The 20,915-nt window shown below is 46.7% G+C and overlaps 3 protein-coding genes and 1 long non-coding RNA gene across 8 annotated transcripts in view; 2 read left to right on the forward strand and 2 right to left on the reverse strand.

The window, feature by feature from the left end:
* The window catches only part of TRIM54 (tripartite motif containing 54), a 42,356-nt gene extending 37,984 nt beyond the window's left edge, over positions 1–4,372 (forward strand). Inside the window, exons 3-9 of one of the 2 annotated variants that reach the window (XM_001380386.4) lie at positions 1,126–1,297; positions 1,638–1,733; positions 2,456–2,689; positions 2,845–2,867; positions 3,080–3,204; positions 3,755–3,850; positions 4,271–4,372. In XM_001380386.4, coding sequence (XP_001380423.2) covers positions 1,126–1,297; positions 1,638–1,733; positions 2,456–2,689; positions 2,845–2,867; positions 3,080–3,204; positions 3,755–3,846 — 742 coding nt within the window. In that variant the 3' untranslated portion in view covers positions 3,847–3,850; positions 4,271–4,372. The remainder of the gene's footprint in view (positions 1–1,125; positions 1,298–1,637; positions 1,734–2,455; positions 2,690–2,844; positions 2,868–3,079; positions 3,205–3,754; positions 3,851–4,270) is intronic. The other variant, XM_007476000.3, reaches the window with a different exon arrangement.
* Positions 4,373–4,932: 560 nt separating this feature from the next.
* On the reverse strand, positions 4,933–6,362 carry UCN (urocortin). The gene is made up of 2 exons (XM_001380391.3): positions 5,922–6,362; positions 4,933–5,505 (listed from the first exon to the last, which is right to left on the reverse strand). The coding sequence occupies exon 2, from the start codon at positions 5,477–5,479 to the stop codon at positions 5,087–5,089; it is 393 nt and encodes a 130-aa protein (XP_001380428.1). The 5' UTR covers positions 5,480–5,505; positions 5,922–6,362; the 3' UTR covers positions 4,933–5,086.
* Positions 6,363–6,511: 149 nt separating this feature from the next.
* Positions 6,512–17,725, forward strand: LOC107650649 (uncharacterized). Its single transcript, XR_001626329.2, has 3 exons — positions 6,512–6,800; positions 9,428–9,609; positions 15,388–17,725. It is a non-coding gene; the product is annotated as an uncharacterized LOC107650649 (long non-coding RNA).
* MPV17 (mitochondrial inner membrane protein MPV17) lies at positions 6,841–18,814 on the reverse strand. 4 transcript variants are annotated; one of them, XM_007476003.2, is made up of 8 exons: positions 18,660–18,796; positions 17,717–17,791; positions 9,813–9,928; positions 9,482–9,574; positions 9,246–9,341; positions 8,804–8,836; positions 8,522–8,574; positions 6,841–7,468 (listed from the first exon to the last, which is right to left on the reverse strand). In XM_007476003.2, exons 2-8 carry the CDS (start codon positions 17,784–17,786, stop codon positions 7,399–7,401), a joined length of 531 nt encoding a protein of 176 aa, XP_007476065.2. In that variant the 5' UTR covers positions 17,787–17,791; positions 18,660–18,796; the 3' UTR covers positions 6,841–7,398. The 4 variants fall into 4 exon arrangements, with proteins under 4 accessions (XP_007476065.2, XP_016283555.2, XP_007476066.2 ...); XM_016428069.2 differs by lacking the exon at positions 18,660–18,796 and adding an exon at positions 10,549–10,670 and having other exon boundaries at positions 17,717–17,768; XM_007476004.3 differs by lacking the exon at positions 8,804–8,836 and having other exon boundaries at positions 18,660–18,814.
* Positions 18,815–20,915: the final 2,101 nt, after the last annotated feature.

Here is a 20,915-nt window from a genome sequence, read left to right on the forward strand (position 1 = left end):
GGCTTCACAATTGGGATTAAGTGACCTGTCCAAGGTCACACAACTAGGAAATGTCTGAGGTCAGATTTGAACCCAGGTCCTCCCAAATCCCAGCCTGGCACTGTGCTACCTAGCTGCCTCAGTTCCAATATTCTTTTGGTAGTCTTCACAGCTATGAGTCACAGAATACCACAGCTTCTGGAGGAGCATCGCTAGACATAACACATTACCACCCCAGAACTAAACAAAAAAAGAGGTTTGGTGGCTATTATTAGAGAGATGAAAGGATAGAGGGGCAGCTGGGTAGCTCAATGGATTGAGAGCCAGGCCTAGAGATGGAAGGTCCTAGGTTCAAATCTGGCCTTACACACTTCCCAACTGTGTGACACTGGGCAAATCACTTAACCCCAATTGCCTAGCCCTTACCTCTCTTCTGCCTTGGAACCAATACACAGTATTGATTCCAAGACGGAAGGTAAGAGTTTAAAAAAAAAGAAAGAATAGAAAAGAAAACAGATTTGATGTGATGAGAGAAAAGGATAAGAAAAGATGTTCCTCATACTTCGTTGGTAGCAATGCTATCAGAAAAGAACCCAAGGACAGCATCCAGCAAGTTTGGTGAATGGAAGATTGATAAGAATTCATGGGCAAGGGTCACCCAGACTGCATCATTCAACAGAGTACCCACATCCAGGACCTTGAGGATCCATTGAAATATTGTGCACTAAAGGGGCAACTAGAGAGCCAGCCCTAGAAAAGGGAAGTCCTAGTTTCAAATCTACCCTCAAATACTTCCCAGCTGTGTGATCCTGAGTGAGTCACTTTACCCCATTGCCTCTTCTGTTTTGGAACCAATACACAGCATTGATACTAAGACTATATATAGTAAGGGTTTTTAAAAATATTGTGCACCTAGAGTATCAGTTTTGTGTCCAAAAGCATATATTGGTTAGAAGGCTAACTGGATTTAGGAGGTGATCTTGGGTCTTAAAAGTAAGTAAATACAACTGGTTCATGAAGATAAGAGAATAAATTTGTGTTTCAATCTCTGCCCTTACTTCTTCCCATACCTAATTGTGGATCAATAAAACTGGCTTCACTAACTCTGGTTGTTCTCCTGATGATCCCTGTGCTACTACTGCCCAGGCCCTTGCATTCTAAGGCAGAGCAGCATCTAATGTGTGAGGAGCATGAGGAAGAGAAGATTAACATCTATTGCCTGAGCTGTGAAGTGCCCACCTGCTCCCTCTGCAAGGTGTTTGGAGCTCATAAGGATTGTGAAGTGGCACCACTGCCCAACATCTACAAACGACAGAAGGTAACATACTCAAGTGGGGGGGGGGGAGGTCTTGAAGTCTCTCCTATTCAAACTGTGAGGTCCTTTGGGATTCATCCTCCACCCTACTTCCCACAATGCCCACATATTTGGTTCAGAATCTCTGAAATCCACATCCCTCCTCTCTTTCTAGCCTTTGAAGACTTAGCTTCCCTGGGATTAGATATTCTGAAATAGGTTCTTAAGGATACCTTCCTTGGGCAAGAATTCCTTAATCCCTTCTGTTGTGGTCCATCCTGACTCTGTTTGAAAGGAGGGGGAATGTCTAGAAGTAAGAAGATACCTAGACATAGAATGACTTTGTGCCCAACATATATGGCAGAGTGAACTGAGTGATGGCATTGCCATGCTGGTGGCTGGAAACGACCGAGTCCAGGCAGTCATTACTCAGATGGAAGAGGTGTGCCAGACTATTGAAGTAAGTTTGGGGCATCTTCTGGGGAAGTGATGGGCAAGAGCCTTCTGAAGAGATAGGACTAGGAGGGGTGGGAAACTGCTGAAACTCCAGGAGCCAAGGAAAATGAAGTGCCTAGAACCTGATGGGGAGAGGGGCAAAGCAAAGCATTTATTTGGAGCTCTATCCAAGATACAGGGATCTAGGAATTCCTGTGTGTATTTTTTATTTTTTTTTAAAACCCTTATCTCCTGTCCTAGTGATAATTCTAAGTCAAAATGTGGTCTAGCCTAGGCAATGGGGATTAAGTGACTTGCCCAGGGTCACAGTTAGGAAGTATCTGAGGCCAGATTTCAACCAAGAAACTCCCATCTCCAGACCTGGCACTCTTTCCACTGTGCCATTCTATCCCATTACTGTGTATATTGATGAATCCTATAGTTGTGCCTTTCCTTAGCCCCTATCAGGTCAGAACATCTTCTGGTCTTCCCATCCCTTCCTCCCTCTCTTCTTTGGAGGTGGGACATTGAATGGGACCAAACAAATCCTGTGTGAGGTGTGCTTGTATTTGAGTACACATGAGTACTACAATGACATTTCTCAGCTCTGTGTCCATCTGTGGTAACTGACTCATGACAGAATCCTGACAGCCCAAGTTTCAGGAGCCACGCTGGGCTTTTTCTGGGTGTTTGAGACCATTGGTCCTCTGAAGAGCTCTCCTCCCAACATCTCTATCCCAACCTCAGGATAACAGCCGCAGGCAGAAGCAACTCTTGGGACAGAGATTTGAGACATTATGTGCAGTGCTGGAGGAGAGGAAGGCTGAGCTGCTTCAAGCCCTGGCTCGGGAGCAGGAAGAGAAGCTTCAGCGGGTTCGAGGACTCATTCGTCAATACGGAGACCACTTGGAGTCCTCGTCCAAACTTGTGGAGTCTGCCATTCAGTCTATGGAGGAGCCACAGATGGCTCTCTACCTACAGGTGGGGCAACTACAGGGTTGATGGGCTTTCAGGACTGTTGGAGAGGGAGTGGGTTGGGGATGCTCCTCAGAAGTATGTGTAGGGAAGTCTGGTTTAGAACTGGCTACACTGGCCTCACTTTTACTCTCTCTCTCTCTCCCCCCCCCCCCCTGTAGCAGGCCAAGGAGCTGATTAAAAAGTGAGTCTGGTGTGTTGGGCTTCCCTTAGGCTGGGGCTGGGGAGGTTGTTAAAAGGGAAAGAGGGAGGAGAGAGGGTAAATGTGTATGTGGTGACTCATGTCTGAGAGGACTATGCTCATTGAGTAGGAAGAGAATTTGAGAAGATTTCGGGGTCTCAATGAAGGGGATCTCTTGAAGGGCCTTTCAGGGTTGAGTTGAGCCCATATTGTAGGGTTGGGGACATGGCAAAGGTGGAGTTGGCTGGGCGGCCAGAGCCAGGATATGAAAGCATGGAACAGTTCTCAGTGAATGTGGAGCACGTGGCTGAGATGCTTCGGACAATTGACTTCCAGACTGGTAAGAGATGTGGGGAAAGATGTGTAAACAGAAATGCTTGGACTAAAGGAAATGGGGAGTGGTGTATGGGGGAGTGAGTTGGAACAATTTACTGCAATATGATCATAGATTTAGAAAGAGAAGGGACTTTCTGGGTCATCTACTCCCACTCCCTTATTTTCAGTTCAGGAAATTGAAGCCCAGAGAGATTGTGAGTCATCTAAAGTCCCACAGGTGGCAGAACCAGGATCATAGGATCAAAACTCTAGAACTAGAAGGGACTTAAAGGTCATCTAGTTCAACCCCCTTCCTCATTTTACAGGTAAGGAAACTGAGTCCCAGGAAGGGGAAGTGAGTTGCCCATAGTTGCAAAAGAATTAAGCTTCAGATATAGGACTGGAACCCAGGTTCTGTGCATCATCCTGCTTTATAGCTAGAGGTGGTACTGCACTTCCTGTATCACTCATATGGTGCCTTGGATTTGGGCCTATTTAAAGGACATGAAGGAGCTGACAGTTCAGGATGTGTAAGGGTCCAAGTCTGTGTAATCAGGTTTTTATATTTGCTCCAGGGGGTTCTGGGGAGGAAGAAGAAGATGAGTTGGTGCTGGAAGGGGAAGATGGCAGTGCTGCTGGGGCTGAGGAAGAGAGACTGGAGGCTTAAGAGGGTAAGTGAGCCCTGACAGGGTATGAAGAGGCCTTTCAGAAGACTGAGCCAGTGAAAATAGCAGAGGGTGAGGACTAGAGCAGATGGGGGTGGGGTGGGGTTTGACTCCTCTCTCCTGATTCCCAGCAGCCCCAAAGCCAAGGTACCCAGGGGAGCTAATGTACTACCCAGATGCTCAAGCACCTCTCTTTGGCTCCTGGGTTTCCCTCAGAGCCATAAGCTTCAGAAGAGTAATATGGGCCCTATCCTTTCCCTGTCCCTGCCTTTTCCAAAGGGCTGGTTGTGGGAGATGCTGTTCAAGGCCTGAGCCAGAGGGAGGCTCAGTAGCTCCTGGTCTAAGTGGAGCTGCAAGCAGCACCCTGTGGGGGCCTCTCCCTACCTTTTTAATTCCCCCACCCACTGAGGCTTTTCTTGGGAACAGGCCTGCACCGACGCTCTTCCAGCAGGAAGAGAATAACTTCAGAAGACACCGAGAGAGAACGAGTCTTCCCTGCCCTGCGGCTCAATAAAGGATGTGATTGCCTTCTTTGTTCCAAATTCTCTCCTTCTGCCCCCGTGGCCCCATGGCCCCAGGTCCCGCGTCAGGGTCCCTGTTGCTTCCTCTTCTCCCCATCCCCAGCCGTTACCTGCGACCCCGCGCCCTCATTGTCCTTGCTCAAGTTGGGGTCCTTCACTCAAGGAAGAAGAAAGCTCTACAGAGTCTAGACCTTAGCCGGAGACGGGAGTTGGGGTGGGGATGGGGGGCGGGGCCCTTGCCCACTCAGGTTGGGCTTGGGTAGCAATTAGAGCGTCGCGGAGGGGTTTGTGAATCTGTTAGTAACTCGGCCCATCCCGGAGCGTTCAGCTTTCTGAAAGATCTGGGAATGGGCAGCGGATTCGTAGCAGTTTTCTGAGCGCTCTGGACAGGATCTATCTCTATCCCTCTCTTTCCTTCCTCTATGCAGTCCGCTGGGGTTCCCCAGAAAGGGGTTGGGTCCGAACCCGCAGAATGGCCTGGCCCAGTGTCCCAGCACTGGGTTCCCCTCCGCCCCGGTCCCTGGCCCCGCAACGGCGCCCGCACCCGCACTGAAGCGGGAGACAGCGACTCTTCATCACTTTTATTAGAAAACAAAAACACGGTCCGCGGTAGGAAGCCGAACCCGGTCTCGCCTCCGCACAGTTCCGGGGGCTTTTAGAACTGGCCTCCGACGCCACCTCTTGGGTCCCAGACGGCGGAGCAGAGTTGGCCAGCCGGGACTCATTTGCCCACCGAATCGAAGATGAGTCGGTTTTGCTCCGCGCGCTCCCGCTGGCTCTGCGTCCGTGCCAGCTCCAGCAGGGTCCGCAGCAGGTGGAAGGTCAGGTCAATGGAGAGAGAAGGTTCGTCCCGTTTGGGTTTGGGCCGACCGCCCAGGGGCGCAGTTAGGGTACCAGTTCCAGCGGCCAGACGCGGGAAACGCTCGGTGAGGAGGAGGAGCAGGGCACTGGCTCCCCCGGCCTGATTCCTGAGGCTCCACCGCAAACTCCGATCCAGACCCTTGTCCCGGGGTGGTACAGCCTCCAGAGTTCCCCAGCCGCAGTTCCCCGGGCACAGTTGGACCAAGAGGAGCAGCAATGCCGTCAACAACGCCGTGCGCCCTGGCCGCCTCATGATGTTGGTACCTCCAATACCGCTCCCTGGGATGCATACACATAATGGGTAGGGCGCTTGGAAGACGGGCTGGGGGCGGGGTGGGGGGGGGCGTCAGGGTTGCCCCGAGCAGTTGGTCACTTCTCCTCCAGAACATTCCCTCCCACTCCAACCTCGGACACCACGTGCTTCTCAGAGATCACATCCACCACGTGCCCTGAAAGGCATTGAGTCTAGGCGCACTCCCCAGCCACCCTTTTCTCCTCACCCAGAGCCCAGAGGTCTGGAACAAGTCTCGTGGCAGAGCCGTCCCACCTCCCAGCCCACCCGGGCCTGTACTGACGGATCTCAGGGGATGGGGACTAGGCTACCCAGCAAAGCAGCTGCGGGAGCAAGGGATAAAGGGTTTGTCCGGGAGGGCGCTGAGCTAGGGGCGCGGGTGCGCTCAGAACGAGCCACTCACGGGTTTCTCCGAGCGCGTTGCCGTGGGGGGCGGTATCAGAGCTTCGGTCACTGTCCCAATCGAACCGGAGTCTGGGAGCACGGGGCGGGTTGCCAGTGCCTGGGGAACGCGGGGAGTGTCCTGGGGCTGCTGCCAGATTTATATAGGAACGGGGCAGCTCCAATTGACGTCAGCGAAGGACATGCACTGATTGTAGATGAACTGACAGGACCGCGGCTCTAAGACCTGCTGGCCCAGGAGCTGGACTTCCCCAGGGATGAGACCACCCCAATGGAATACCGCCTGCTACCTCTAGGGGCAAGCGCCGAGGATGGGACTCGGAGTCATTATGGACAGCATCAGTTCTAGATGGGCTCGGAGGTAGGAAGATCAGGTTTAGCTCCAAAGACCCAGGAGGATCTCGCACCCTTTTCAATTGGGTCCACAGCGTCTTCCCTTTCCTAACCTCTCTTTCCAGAAGGGAGACCTCAACTCTTCTGGAGAAAATGTTTCTAGTCTAGAGGGAAAAAGGCGAACAGACCAACAGAGAAGGGTGGAGCTGTCCGTGGTTCTGATCACAACTGTTCCAAACTGTTTCAGCAGAAGAATCTGAATTCTAGATCTAGGAGGAAAGGGGGCTCTGTATACAGTTGGCATTGAGCCTCCATAGCTTGATCTTCCAGGGGACCTGGGACCAAAGGCTATCATCGTGGCTGCTAGGGACTAAATGAATCCACTGAGCTAGATCCTCTCTTCCTAAAGAATCCCCACCATCTTGCACTTCTCTCTAGATCTCAGATTTAAGAGGACAGGGCCTTTTAATTGAGGATTTCCAAGCAGATAGTCTCTAGTCCCTAGGAGATTCCCAGACCAAAAGGGGATCTCCATTATCCTGAGCAGGTGAGAGTTTTGCTTTATCCAAAGAAGAAACACCGAGTGGTTTAGTTGATTCCTTTATTCTTAAGTCAGGGAAGCAGGGGTGGGAGAAGAGGGATTGGTGTCAAGTTCTAGCTTCAGCTTGACTGAATTTCTACCTGACTTGGAAGAGGAAAGGTTAGGATAGGATACCACTGCAAAACATCACCGGACCTTAAATTTCATTTGGGACTGTGTTCTGTCTAGAGCCACAAACCACAGCAATTATCACTACAATTTAGTTAAGGTAGAGGTGTCCATGAAGGTCTAGGGAGAATTAAGGGTCTGGCTCAACTTGTAGGGGAATGAGTTAGGAAGAGATGAGCAGAGAACTGGGCAAAGACTGCACATAATGGGAGCAAAGGAAGCAAGAGATGTCAGTTTTTATTTTCTAAAACTACATGAAAGGTTGTACTATTTATATGGGGGGAGAGGGATTCATTTCAGTGTTCCATCCCAGAAGTCTTTTCTTCCCAGTGGCCTGGCATGCTGAAAACTGTTTGGGACTGCTCTGAAGTCATCTGAACCTATCCCAGGGTCAAGAGATATAGTTCCAAGAAGGGGGGCATGAGGAGAGGTGGACTCAGGACTGATGTGACTTCCAGGATAGGTAGGTGTTCCAGATAACAGCAACGCACTGGACAAAAGCCAACCTGAAGAACAGCAAAAGCATTTCTGAGCACAGGATAAAAAGGGGGCAGGGACAGGGACAGGGAAGTGGCAAGAGCTAGGCAACTGGGGGAAAGTGTCTTACCCAGGGTCAAATAGCTAGGAAGTGTCTGAATTCAGATTTGAACCCAGGACCTTTTGTCTCTAAGCCTGGCTCTCAATCTCCTGAGCCTAGATAGAATAGAAATCTGCTTCTCTTAATAACCATTTTATGGCTATTGTTCATGTACTTACCCAAATGCTTTTTTAGTATTTCTATTTCCTCCCTGTACCAACTCTTGGGGTAATGACTTTCATGAGCTTAGGACCTGCTTCATGTGGTGGTATTTCCTTTTATTTGTTATAAGCTTCCCATACTGGCATTTCAACAGGCTTCCCTTCATCCCAACATTTCAGGATTTGGGTGTCTATGTTCACTGTATCCCTGGTGCACATGATTTTTATGCATTTAAGTTGTTTCCTCTTAACTTCCTCCTTTCCAGACTAGAGGTCCAATCACAAGATCACCTCACCTCCAATTATTTTATTTGCATTTCTCCAGTTGTCTTCTTGAGGGTTGGCAACAAAATTGTATGCTATCCACCAGTTTTATTTAAGAGTGGTAAAATGTTTTCTCTCACTGACTATAGACTGAAATAGCCTACCTGGCCTCCTGCCTACTTGTCTGCCTAACCTAGGCTGCAACTGCCTATACTTTGTCCCTCCAGCAATGGCATCAGAAGTGAGGGACTCAGATGGGCCAGGAAAAAGGACTGTGGAAGGAGAACATTTTTTTTAGTGTAATGTATGAAATTCAGAAGGCAGACTGAAGAGGATTCTGGGAAGAGTAAGAGGCTCTGATTAAAACACAAAGGAATATGAAGAGTCTTGACTGGTGGGCCAAAGATTTTGGTTCGGGATTTGGGGGTTTAAGGATAGAATGAGAATGAAGTAGCTTTCAGACTTTTATTTCTGCCCCTGAAATATCATGGAAGATTTGGGGAGCTGGAAGTTGGAACTGTCTTGAAGGGTGGTGTAGAGACAGAATTTTTCCCTACCTGTAAGCAAGGGGAATAAGGTAGAAATTGGCCAACTGCACAGTAGGCCAGATCTGCAAAAGAAACATTAGGAAGAAGTTATTCCTCTGTGAATGGTATTTTCTAGACCCCATTCTGGTGAAGGAGCCTTTGCCAGACCCATCCCAATCCCTAGGCGTGTAAACCCAGTCCAAGAGGTAACCTGCTCAGGCCCCCCCAAGTCATCCCCAACTAAAATTCAGTCCAGAGAAGGCCCAAAGCCCAGGTCTTTCCATAGCCTGAAGGAGAATTATTGTCTCTTACATAGTAGTTGGTGATGAGGGCATCAGGGTAATCCTGAAGAGACAAGTAAAGAAAAGGTTAAGTCTTTCACTCCCTCATCTTGGCACCATGCCCTATTCCACTCTCTTCTATGAATCCCAGGAGAGCAGGAATCAGTCTTAATTATCTGTGACTCTCTCCCAGGACCAACCACAGTGTTCTATTACACTTTATTTCCTACTTCACTTAATAACTGAGTGGTTTTCAATGAATGAGACCTCTTGGTATTCAATGACCATAAACAGCCTTATATCACAACTGCCTTTTCCCTCTATCACTGGTTTAAAACTTACCTGAAACTCTCTGAACTTCTAATATTCCTAAATTGTTTGAATTCTCCTATATCCCAGTAGGGATCTCACAGATCCACCTGGGTGCTCAACAAAAATCCCCAAACTCAATCTAGTTCAGGCTCCATGCTTACCTGCTGCAGTCGGACCCAGTTGTCCTTGACTGACAGTCCATCAAATGTACCAATTATTGGGAGCAAGCATCCCAAAAAACATGGGGCAAAGCCCCCCTGAAAGAAAAGAGAATAGGAAGAAGAGAACATGTGAAAGCTCAGATGGTCATCTGCTAAAGAGTAATTACATTCCTTCTATACAGATTCATATAGTCACAGCCCCTTCAGAATCATTCCTCTTCTACTCTTCTGCTCACCTGATCTATTACCATCTTCTTCAGTGCATCCATCTTGGTATTGCCACGGATGAGTCGATCCAAAATCCGATACCAACCACCTACCACAGGGCCCTGAAGACAAACTCAGGATAGGAGAAACAAAAAAGGTAAACTTTAGCTAGTAAATAGTAATATTGCTTTCCTCAAAAGGAATGAAATCACACCACAGGGGAAACATCTGAGGAAAAGGAGAGACTGGGAGTTATAGTCATGAAGAGATGGAGGTCAGAAGCATGGAGAGTACAAGGGAAGATGGAGATCTGGGTCCATGGTCCAAATGACCATCCTGTCAATCATAGGTGTGACTCACCACAAAGCTGCAGCCTATAAAAGCCATGGTCAGGGTCCTGTGGACCTGGTGCTTCTCTAAACCACGTTTTTCTATTAGCTGCTGAGAGATGATGTCACCCACACCCATCAGGGACCCTGGGGGTTAGAAAATACTGTCAGGCTGTTTCATGGGGAATCAAAGGGAAAGCAAAGTTTTCTAAAAGATGGAGTGAAACCTATTAAGCATAAGGTTCTGGCAATCACTGCTTTCACTCTCTTCTTCCAAGGGTCTTGGGGAAAGCATACTATTTTTTAGGCACTATTCTAGATTGAGGGCCCCTCCTTGGTTTCTTGGTTCCCTACCTCCAAGGATTTTCACCAAGGGTAGCTATATCTTTGCCAGTTAATTGTTGGGATGAGGAGTCTGTAAGCAGGGTTCATTTAAGATCATTAAAATAGGACAGGAAATCCTTTCTACTACAAGAGCTCTGAGATGATCCTGAAAGTATGCAAAGGACCCACCAACTACAGATATATCTGAGAGAGAACTTCAAATGCAGTTAGGATTTGAGGCAAGGCACTGTAGATAGGGCACAAATAGGGCCATGAAGCTGGAGTTTGATTCCTGACTCTGACATAAATTCCAATTTGGCTCTGATCAAAATCCGTCCTTTCTCCAGGTACCAGTCTGCATGAAGGCAACAGGTTACAGTGTAAAAAACCCTAGCTGTGGAATAAAAGGATTTGGTTCAAATTCTACCTCTGATACCTCTTACCTGTATGACCTCTGACAAGTCACTCAATTCCCTTGGGCTCATTTTTCCCAGCTTTAAAAATCAGGAGGTTGAACTTGATGGACTCTTAAGATCCCATCAATCTTATATCTATGACCTATGATCTGTAGAGAACAGAACAAATAGGTCATTTCCAGAAACACTCTGGTGCTGCTGCAAAAAGAGTAGTTCAGCTGTTGAGGGAGTTAGAAGAAATAGACCTTGCCTCCCTCTAGCTTTCAGACAGCCACATACAATGGATGCCTCCTCACCTCACAACCCTAGCTGGGTTTGGAAAGAAACATTTCCTCAGAGGCTTTGAATCCAGAAGCAGGGACAGGAGTCAGTGGGAAAAGGGTCCCTGTAAAGTCCAGAAATTCATAGGCTTCTGCAGTCAGATGCCCCCACACAGGTCCTGAGACAGATATCATTAATATTGACTGAATACCTAGTGAGTGTATAGGCTGTGGGGGGCTCTAATTCAAATGTGTATGGGTGTGCATGCACAAATATATACAGAGGCCTCTGTGTAAAGTGACCAGCATAATCTCCAGCTTTCTTATGTGTCTTGCTGAGTAATGAAAGCACCCGCCTGGAGCCCCTCAACAACTAGTGTCCCTGTGCCCTCAATTAGAACTGGGCAAACACATCCCTCCACCCCAACGCATATCCTGGCTGGCTCTGACGTCCATGCTGGCTGCATGATCACCATTCTGGCTCACATACCCAGTGCGCTCAGCTCTTTTCCCAACTCCCACGTCGTGCCCTAAGAAGTGGACAAGCCATAGCCAACAGCCAATTGGGTGAGGCTAGGAGCTGGAAGAGGTTAGTCAGCCCTGCTGGCACTCTTACCCATGAAGCAGCCCCAGGACTTCTTCCAGGGGAGCCCTGCACAGGCAGCTTGGCTATTATCTTATTCATATAAGTTCCAAAAGGGTAGAGTTACTCTCCCCATAGCAAGGGCAAAGTGAATTAAATTAGCATTTCTTCTTACAGGACCTTTCTTCCCCCTCTCCATCCCAACAACATCCCCATTTACACACACAAACTGGGACTCAATCAGACCTAAGAATGGAAGTGGAAGATTCTAACAGTGGGCCATGGTACGGGAAGAAGAGGGGCCCCAGAAGCTTGTTGGGTTGTTATCCTGGCTCTCTAGTCCTCCATCCTATCACTTGCCTGTTCCTTCTTGCATCCACTCAGAAAGAGTGATTGGGGCTATGAATATATAGGAAAGAAAGAAGAGAACCCATTACCTAGCCGAGAGAGGCAATGCCCTCATGGTATAGAATAAGACATATTTTTCTGGATATAGCCCATGCAGGAATTTGATTTTAGCTACACATATTTGTTACAAGAATTCTGTTTTATTTTAATGAGGAGAATTGAGATTAAAAGAAAATACATTTTTGTTAATTGAAAACATAAGATATTTTATAAAAAAGGAACAGAAGAAAAAATAAAGTACTACCTACCAAGAGGCAAGTGATTGGGAAGCAAAAATGAAGAGGTAGCTGCTTTCAAATGAGAGGCCACTAGAAGCAAGAAAAAGGCCCTAGGAGGCTCAAGCAGAACTCAATTTCCCAGAACCTGGGGGACTGGTAGACAACAGTGTCAACCCCATTGTCTCTCTCCCCTATGGGTCTGAATGACTGTTGAGCTCCCACAAGCCCACACCAATTCCAGGGACTTTGACCCAGAATAAGACCATATTGTGATAGAGAATTCTTTCTTTTCAAAAAGCTTTTACCTTGATCTCACTTGATGCCCTCAGTAACCCTACGAAATCAGGGCAGATCCCTTTTTGAGAGGTGAGGAAAATGAGGCAACAGAGAAAACAGGTGACTTGCCAAAAGGTCATACAGTAGGTTAAAGGTAGAGTTGGGGCTAGAATTCAAGTCTCTTAGTTCCTAGGCTCCAACTCTTTTCACTCATTGTACTTAGTAAGGCTGTACACATCACAAGGTCCTATGGAAAGGGCATGAGGTTTGGAGAGAAACATTAATTTAGAGCTTGGGACCCTATATTTCTGAGCCTTGGTTTGTTTGTTTGTTTTGGGGGGGTGTCTTTTAAACCCTCACTTTCTGTCTTAGTAACAACTCTAGGACAGAAGGGCAAGGGCTAGGTAAATAGGGTTAAGTGACATGCCCAGAATCACATTTGAAATTGAGTCCTCTGGACTCCAGGCCTGGTACTCTCCACTGTGCTACCTAGCTGCCTCTCCAACCTTGTGTTCTTGGTAAATGATGGGCCAGCAAGCTACAGAGGTGGAAGATGGTACTTTGTCTAGTATGCCTGGCTGGGACAATTTCAACAAATATTTATTAAGATTCGAATATAGAAAACCTATGAGAGACACTGGTGACAAGGAGACCTAAAGCTTGGGTAACACCCCTCACTTTCTCCAAGGCACAGCTCTGGGGTCACTTCCTAGGGCAAGACCTTTCTGGAAACTATTTCCTATTTCTTTTGCGTATATTTTGCTTTTGTACTAGAGGCAACATATTGTAATGAACAGAAAACAGGTCTTAAATTTGGGAAGACATGGGATTATGTTCCATCTGTGTAGACTGCCTGGGTAACGAGTCATTCAGCCTCTCTGTTCTAGGCAATTCCTTGAACCTATAAATTGTAGGAGAAAGTACCAATCTCCATACATGCCAATGAAGACACAGATCCAGTCCCTACTCCAACATGTATTTAGTGACCTGTGCACCATTTTTACACCCCAGGAAACTCCTTGAAGGCAGAACTATTTAATGGGTGCTCAAAAAATGTAAGTCAACTTGAACTGTACAGACTGAAACTCCCAAATTGACCCAGCTTCTTGGAGGTACTTTGAGGTGTATGCATTTGGGTGTAGGACCTAGGACTATTCTGTCATCCTGACCAAGTCTGACTTTCTTTCAAGAGGTCTAGGGAATAGAGAAGTGGAGGGTGACACCACTAACCTGAGAATCTAACCTGATGACTCTGTAAAGCAACAGGACAGCTAAGCTGTGAAGCCCCTAAGCACCGCTGGGCATAGAGCCCACTGGGCAGATAGCTGGTGCAGGCAATGACGTCATCTTTCTGGGCTGGGGCCAGGTTCTGATGCTGTCACTCCCTAGTGGAGCCAGTATGGGAGTGGGGAGGAAGAAGAGAAAGGGAAAAAAAGGAGAACCAATCCCAGGGGGTTGGTCCATCCAGGACCCCCAGCAGCAGTCCCATGTCTTCCCCTCCAGAGGATCAAACCAGGGGATCTTATAATGGGGAGAGGAGCCCTCTCTGCTTCTCTAAGATTGACCATAACTCAGAGGTCAAAAGGGATTCTGGAGGCAGAAAAGTAAAACCTTAAAAGTGGGTTGGGAGAAGAGCAAAGATAGAGGTAAATGAGAAAAAGAAAGGAGGGTGCAAACATCTCCTCGGAGGACTGAAAAAAGGAAACATGTCCTTGAAAAGCAGGAGCCCGGGGTGGGACAGAGCCACCAATGCTGCCGACTCACCAGCTCCCCCTTCTTCTCCCCAGGGGCCTCTCAGGAGATTAAACAGTGTCAAGGTAGGGGCTCAGTCTGGCAAGAAGCCCAGGATGAGCTGGAAGCACAGGAAAGAAATGACTGGGGAGAGGAGGAAAGGAATAAGATGGGGCTTATCTTTCATGTTTCAGGAAAAGGGGTACCCTGAGAGCCCTGGGGGCTACAGCTTCCTGCCCTGGCTATTGAGTCACACTTTGTCTATACACAGCCACCTATTGCCCTTCTTAAAAGGAAAGAAGGATCTCGGAGGCAGTAGAAAACATAGTTTTGTAATTTGTGGTGTCCAGTCTAGACCAGCAGAAGCGGAATCCTAGGATTTGGAGTCTGGAACAGTCCTGGGAAGTTGGGAGGATTCTTAAGAATCTTAGGATTTAGAAATGAAAGAGTTTTTAAAAATTTACAGCTCCCTTCATTTATAGAAGTGACTTGCCAAAGGATACATAGGCAAAAAGTAGCAACCACTGGGATCTGATTTGAATGACCATTTGCTAGGGACATTGTAGAGAATATTACTTCAGGTATTGAGATGGTCTCGCAAGAACTTTTCAACTTTGAGCCTGGAGATTTTGAGAACCCAGGTTCTCCCTGGGTCTACATCCTGTATACTTTCTACCATCAGAGAGAACCTATCCCTAAGAATCATAGAATGTAAAAGTGGAAGGAACAGTAGATTAGATCAGCTGGGCCTCTCAAGTTTATACATGACAAGTATTCAGACAAGTGGAGGCTTTTATACAACCAGAAAATGAAAGAACTGAGACTAGAATCTGGTTCTTTAACTGTAACGACCTCTAGGAATTGATGCAGAGTGAAAGGAGCAGAACCAAGAGAACATTATACACAGAGACGGAAACCCTGTGGTACAATCAATTGTAATGGACTTCTCTACTAGCAGCACTGTAATGATCCAGGACAATTCTGAGGGACTCATGAGAAAGAAGCTATCCCCATCCAGAGAAAGAACTGTGGGAGTAGAAACACACTAGAAAAACAACTGCTTGATCACATGGGTTGGTGGGGATATGATTGGGGATGTAGACTCTAAATGACCAACCTGGTGCAAATATTAATAATATGGAAATGGGTCTGGATCAATGACACATGTAAAACCCAGTGGAATTGTGAATTGGCTATGGGAGGGGAATGGGGGGAGGGGAAAGATCATGAATCATGTAACCATGGAATAATGTTCTTAATCAATTAAAAAATATATATATAGAGAGAAATATATATATATATATATATACATGTATATATATATATATAATCTGGTTCTTTGGAGTCCAAGGCAAAAACTCTCCTCATTACACTTTGCTTCCCTTCCCAGGGAATGTGAGTTAGTTCCAGTGTTCCCAGGGGAATTGAACTCCTATTTCTGGCAGGCCCAGAATGCCTGGAACTGGTGTCAGATACAGCTTCTACAAAAGGGAAGATACAAGACTGACTCGATTTCTCCAGGATCCATCGGGGTGATATAATAAAAGCTGAGCCTCCCTAGGCTCTCCTGGTCTACATCAAAACTCCTCCCGAGGTCTGATCAGAATAAGATCATTCTCAGACATAGCAAAAGTCAAACCCAATGCCATACAAAAGATTGTGAGATTGGACCAGATACTACCCAGGGGTAGAATTCACTCCTGGTATGTTCTGTGGGGCAGGATAATGAGTGAGGGAGATTATGATTCAAATCCCACTTTTTAAAAAATCTTTACCTTCCATCTTAGAATCAATACTGTATTGATTCTAAGGCAGAAGAGTGGTAAGGGCTAGGCAGTGGGGGTTAAGTGACTTGCCTAGGGTCACCTAGCTAAGAAGTATCTGAGGCTACATTTGAACCCAGGACCTCCCTTCTCTAGGCCTGGCTCTCAATCCACTGAGCCACCCTGCTGCCCCCTCAAATCTCACTCCTCACATTTAGTAGCTGTATAACTTTGATCAAATAATGAAATCTCTCCATCTCAGTTTTCTCATTTACAGAATAAGAGTAATGACATTAGTGAAGTAACTACCAAACAGAGTTTTGTTATGAGGATGAAATGAGAGAATATATCTAAAATAATTTATAAGACACACAAGCATTATGTAGATTTAATATATTATTAATAACAATACTAATAATAGGTCATTAATGTCCAGAAAAGGGTATAGAGGACTCAATCTTTCTCCCCCATGTCTGTAGTTTGGTCCATTTTGAGCACTGTTCCCAGAATATGAGGCTACTCTGTAGAAATATGAGGGACTTTCTGGGAAACAGGGTATTCTGGAGATCTAGTGAGTCTAGTTATACGTTTGGTTCAGTTTGTACCCTGGCCCATAACAAAACCTTCAAGACAGAGCCTGGAACTTAACTGGCTTCTGCAAAGGAAATTACTTGGAAAGAGCTTTGGTTCTCAATCCTATCCTGGTCAGATGTCCAGGAACCAGGGACCCCCAAGTATGGCCTATTCATTCCACCACTCTCTCCTTATGGTAGGATTCTCAAACTTTCTCCACAAAATCTCAAGCATCTCTTCCATGGCCAGAAGACACTTTCTAGGCTCACTACCAGGATGTAAAAAGAAAAGGCAAAGGGGTCATCCCTCTTTTCTCCTCAAGTCCACCCTCAGACCTTCCTCCTGGCAGCTGCCAACTCTGGACAAATGTAGAAGCTGGCTGGGCACAAAGCCCAGCGTGTCAGTTCCCATCATGGCCACATAGTGCAGCATGAGTCACCACACACACACTCAGCCCAGGTGAGTCACTGCCCTGGCGGGCACACCGAGGACAAGACATGGGGTGGTCAGACACAGTGGGCTGGGTAAGGACCCAGGGGAGTCTGAAGCAGGGGAGTGAGATGGGAATAACTCGGATACTCAGAGCCACTTATTTTAGACTCCCAGGTTGATGTGGCAGTAAAAAGGAAAAGGTCTTTAGCACCAACTCCTACTCCTCTCTTTCAACAACACCTGGACCCTTTCTAGGCTCCTTATCTTAAATGGTCCAGAATTCTACCCCAAGGCAAATCCCCATGGTCTGGGGCTATGGTCAAGACTCCTTCATCCAACAAAATTTACTTGTATATCATCCCTTCAGGGTCCTTTGCCCTAATCTTCAAGGATACTTCATTTGTTAAATGAAAGTATTCATAGACTCTAGTGGGTTATTTTCCCCAGGTCATATATTTGTCTCTTCACACAAAGGACTGACTAGAGTAAATCTTGGGTTCCCACAGCTGGGTTCCAAAGGAGGGTTTTCTTGGGTGAGCTAAACTTTAAGTCTTCAAATCACATCTCAAGAATGGTTTTTCCTTGTACCCTCACCTCCTTTAGAAAGAGTCCCAACCTGGACTTTCCCTTGTGAGGAATGAAGATTGTGATAAGAAAAGCATAAATGGAAAAAAGAAGGAAGGATACCTTTCAATCCATTAAGGATGACCTTGGCCCCAAGATAGATTGGTTATGGGGAGAATGAACCCTAAAAGGACCTCAAGGAAAATCTTGTTTTGATTATACTTATAGAACCACCTCATCCTGGTGGGTAGGGCTAAGGAGAATCTCTGCTTTTGATGTCCCTCTGCTAGTTGGTAAACAGGATTGAGGGAGGTGAGAAGGGAATTGAGTTTCTTCCCTAAAGGCACAGCCTACTGCAGTCCCTCCCAGGCCCAGGGAAATACTCACCAGCTGTGATAACCTGTACCTTCCATGGGTGAGCAGCCAGTGCTTGCTGGTATGCCCGCCAGAGATTCATGCCTCCTGTGGGAACAGGAGGTCCAGGAAGCATAAGTTTAAGCGTTGGGATGAATCTCCCTTTCATTTTATAGGTGAGGAAACTAAATCCCAGAGAATGACTTGTCCAGCTAGGAAGCCAGAGAGCTGGGTCCTCTGATTCTAAATCCAGCATTCTTTCTATGGAAATAAGATGCCTTTCCTGTCACTCTCCTTTTTTGTGACCAACAGAATTCTCACCATGAAACCTTGCCCTCCTTTCCCAGCATTCTCACTTGTGCTAAAAGAGGCTCCTGATGGGTGCCCAAAAGCAGGGAGCACGGCTGTGCCTCCCAGGGTGTGCTGGGTCTGGGGATCGGGAAGGGGTCAGTCAGCAAGCATGCATGAAGTGCCTACTAGCACCAGGCCCAAGCTAGGCTCTGAGTGACAGGAAAGGAAGAACTCCTGCCTTCAAAACGCTCACCTCCCACTAAGTGATGGATGGGACTAGGCCTTCCTGAAAGGGTCCTTAGAATGGGTTAGGCTTTAGGGCTGATAGACCCTCATGTTTCATGGAGTTGATCTTTATTTTACAGATGGGGAAACTGGGGGGAGGTTGTGCGATTTGCCCAAGGTCACACAGAGCAGAGGCGGAATTCGGCCCCTAATTCTTTTCGTTGACACCACGGATATCGATCCATAACCAGAGCAGCCAGCAGCCTGGACCGAGCCTCTGCTGTCTAGGGGTTTTCATCCTTGAACGAGACCTCGGGGTGGAGGGGGAGGAAGGGAGTAAGAGGGGCGGAATTCCACGTACTCGTGGATTATGGGGGTGACGTCATGCGCCTGGGTGCACTGCGCGTGCGCGCGGGATGCATCACCGAGAAGCGAACGAACACGGCCCGAAACGACTCACCTGAGCTAAATTCTCTCTCCGGTAGACCCTTAGCTGCTCACTCACAAGTGACTTCCGACGCAAGGCCCGCCCCATCCGCCTGGGGAAAGCTCCGCCCTGGAGCCCCATACCTTTTCCCATCCTAGGGAGTGGGATGAGTCGGGGGCAACAGCCCGTCCCTGAGCCCCACGAGGCCACGCCTCCTGATCCTAAAAAGCATCCTTTCCCAATGGGGCTTTGGCCCTACCAGAAATGGATCCGTTCAGAAGCCATGTGGTCCAACCCTGGCCCTATTTTGTAGAAGAGGAAACTGGGGTCCGAGAGGGGACTGGATTTGCCCTAAGTACTGAGCAAATTAGAGACCATTTGGTTGAGGTCCCATTCTAGAGACATAACTGATGCCAGGGTGAGTAATGAATATGTCCTAGGTCACTAGGGACTTAAACTTGGCCCTATTTTGTAGAAGAGAAAGGTCCAGAAAGAGACCTGCCCTAGTTCACACTGCTACTCAATTGGAACTCCTGCAGACCTTTTGGTATTCAGATTCAATGACCTTTCTTGAACCCTGAAGGACTCTACTGGTCACCTAAAAACTAAGCTCTTGTGCCCCTCCCTCTGGACTACTGCAGATTTTGGGGTTTCTTAAAGTTAAGACTTCCCAAGGGGAAGCTGAGGTGCAACACAGTGGTGGAAAGTACCCCCTCATCTTGTCCTAAAAAGTCTGTCCTCTTTTCTCATCCTAGATAAAAATCCACTAGGATTAAGTGCCTGGCCTGGCCATCAGGAAGACTCAACTTCCTGAGTTCAAATCTGGCCTCAGGCACCTAGTAGCCAGGTGACTCAGGGCAAAACATTTAACCCTATTTGTCTCAGTTTCCTCATCTGTAAAATGAGCTGGAGAAGGAAATGGCATGTAGCTTTGCCAAGAAACTTCAAACAAGGTCATGAAAAGTCAGATACAATTGAATAATAAAAAGCTCCCTTTCAAAAGAGATCATGTTTGTTAAGAGATCATGAGGAAGACTGAAGAGGAATGGTTTTTGTGGGAAGTAACATTGTTACTGATAGACTGGTTTCTGCAACAAGTTTCCCAACTGCCTTATTATTGTAGCCAATTCAGTAGTTTCCTAGAACTGGTTACATACTAATCTCTCAAGAATCAGAGGTGCTCAGATGATGAGTGAAAGTGAAGAACCCCACCCCCAAAATTTTCTTCTGTTCCCCTGGGTAAACTGCCATTAAACACCCATAAGCAAGGACATTATGGACAAAGAATCAGTGAAGGAGTCTGAGTAGTCAGACAGAACAAGGAGAAAGTAGTATCAAAAACCCAAGAGAAGAGAGTACCTCAGAGAAGAGTTAACAGTGTCAAATGATAGAGATAGGTGTAGGATGAGGATTGAGAAAAGGCCATTAAAATGGGCATTTAAGGCAGCTTTAGAATCTTTGAAAGGTGCAATTTTACAATAAGTGATGTCAAAAATCAGGTTGCATGAGACTTGAAAGATGGAAGCAACTGAGAATAGTTTGGCTGAAAAGGCAAGAGAGAAATATAACATGACAATTTGAGATTAGAGTCTAATAAAGATTTTTTAAGGTGAGGCATGGGTATGTTTGTTGGTGGGAGGAAGAATCTAGCGGCTAAGGAATGATTAAAGATTAAACAGAAGGGATGATTGAGGGGGCAGTTTGCTGGATTAAGTGAAATTCTGGGATCAAGCACATACAGAAAGGCTGGCACTGAGAAGAACCACTTCATTATTAAGACTGAAGATGATGGGGGTGGGGTGGGGTTGCTGGATGAAATTTTGAGATGAAGGGATGAGGAGAGTTCAAAGCAAATATTTTTTTTCCCTTTAAAAAAATTGAAGCTACTAAAGAGCTGCAGAAGAGGAGAAAAGTGTGAGAAGTTTGAGGAGAGGAAAAAAGGAAACTCTGAGAAGTGGGATAATAAATTAGGGGCAGCAGAGACAGTAAATAGTGGAACCAATTCAAGATTTGGATTTGACAAAACATGAGCAAATAGAACTAGAGGAGCAAGGGACTAAGAAAGTAGAGAACAGTGTGGAACTGAAGTGGTTAACTATTGGGTCAAGACTGGAAAAGGAGAGGTCAAAATAGGATAACAGCTTGAGAAGACAGGGAGAGGGAAGGATTGGAGATCATAAGGATGAATAGTTAGAAGGTATAGGCACAGAAGGAATGATAAGTAATGGTCAAAGAAATCCTCATTTTTGCTCATAGTTGAACACCTGTAGGATAGCAAGGTCCAGGGTG

This window comes from Monodelphis domestica, chromosome 1 (assembly GCF_027887165.1).
Source record: "Monodelphis domestica isolate mMonDom1 chromosome 1, mMonDom1.pri, whole genome shotgun sequence".
Taxonomy (NCBI): domain Eukaryota; kingdom Metazoa; phylum Chordata; class Mammalia; order Didelphimorphia; family Didelphidae; genus Monodelphis; species Monodelphis domestica.

Excerpts from the sequence above, each read along its gene's own strand:
- UCN (XM_001380391.3), bottom strand. The coding sequence starts at position 5,479 with ATGAGGCGGCCAGGGCGCACGGCGTTGTTGACGGCATTGCTGCTCCTC.
- MPV17 (XM_007476003.2), bottom strand. The coding sequence starts at position 17,786 with ATGAATCTCTGGCGGGCATACCAGCAAGCACTGGCTGCTCACCCATGG. Across the intron at positions 9,342-9,481 it reads AGAAGATGGTAATAGATCAG|GGGGGCTTTGCCCCATGTTT; the intron begins GTGAGCAGAAGA and ends CTTTTCTTTCAG. Across the intron at positions 7,469-8,521 it reads CTTATTCCCCTTGCTTACAG|GTTGGCTTTTGTCCAGTGCG; the intron begins GTAGGGAAAAAT and ends GCTGTTCTTCAG.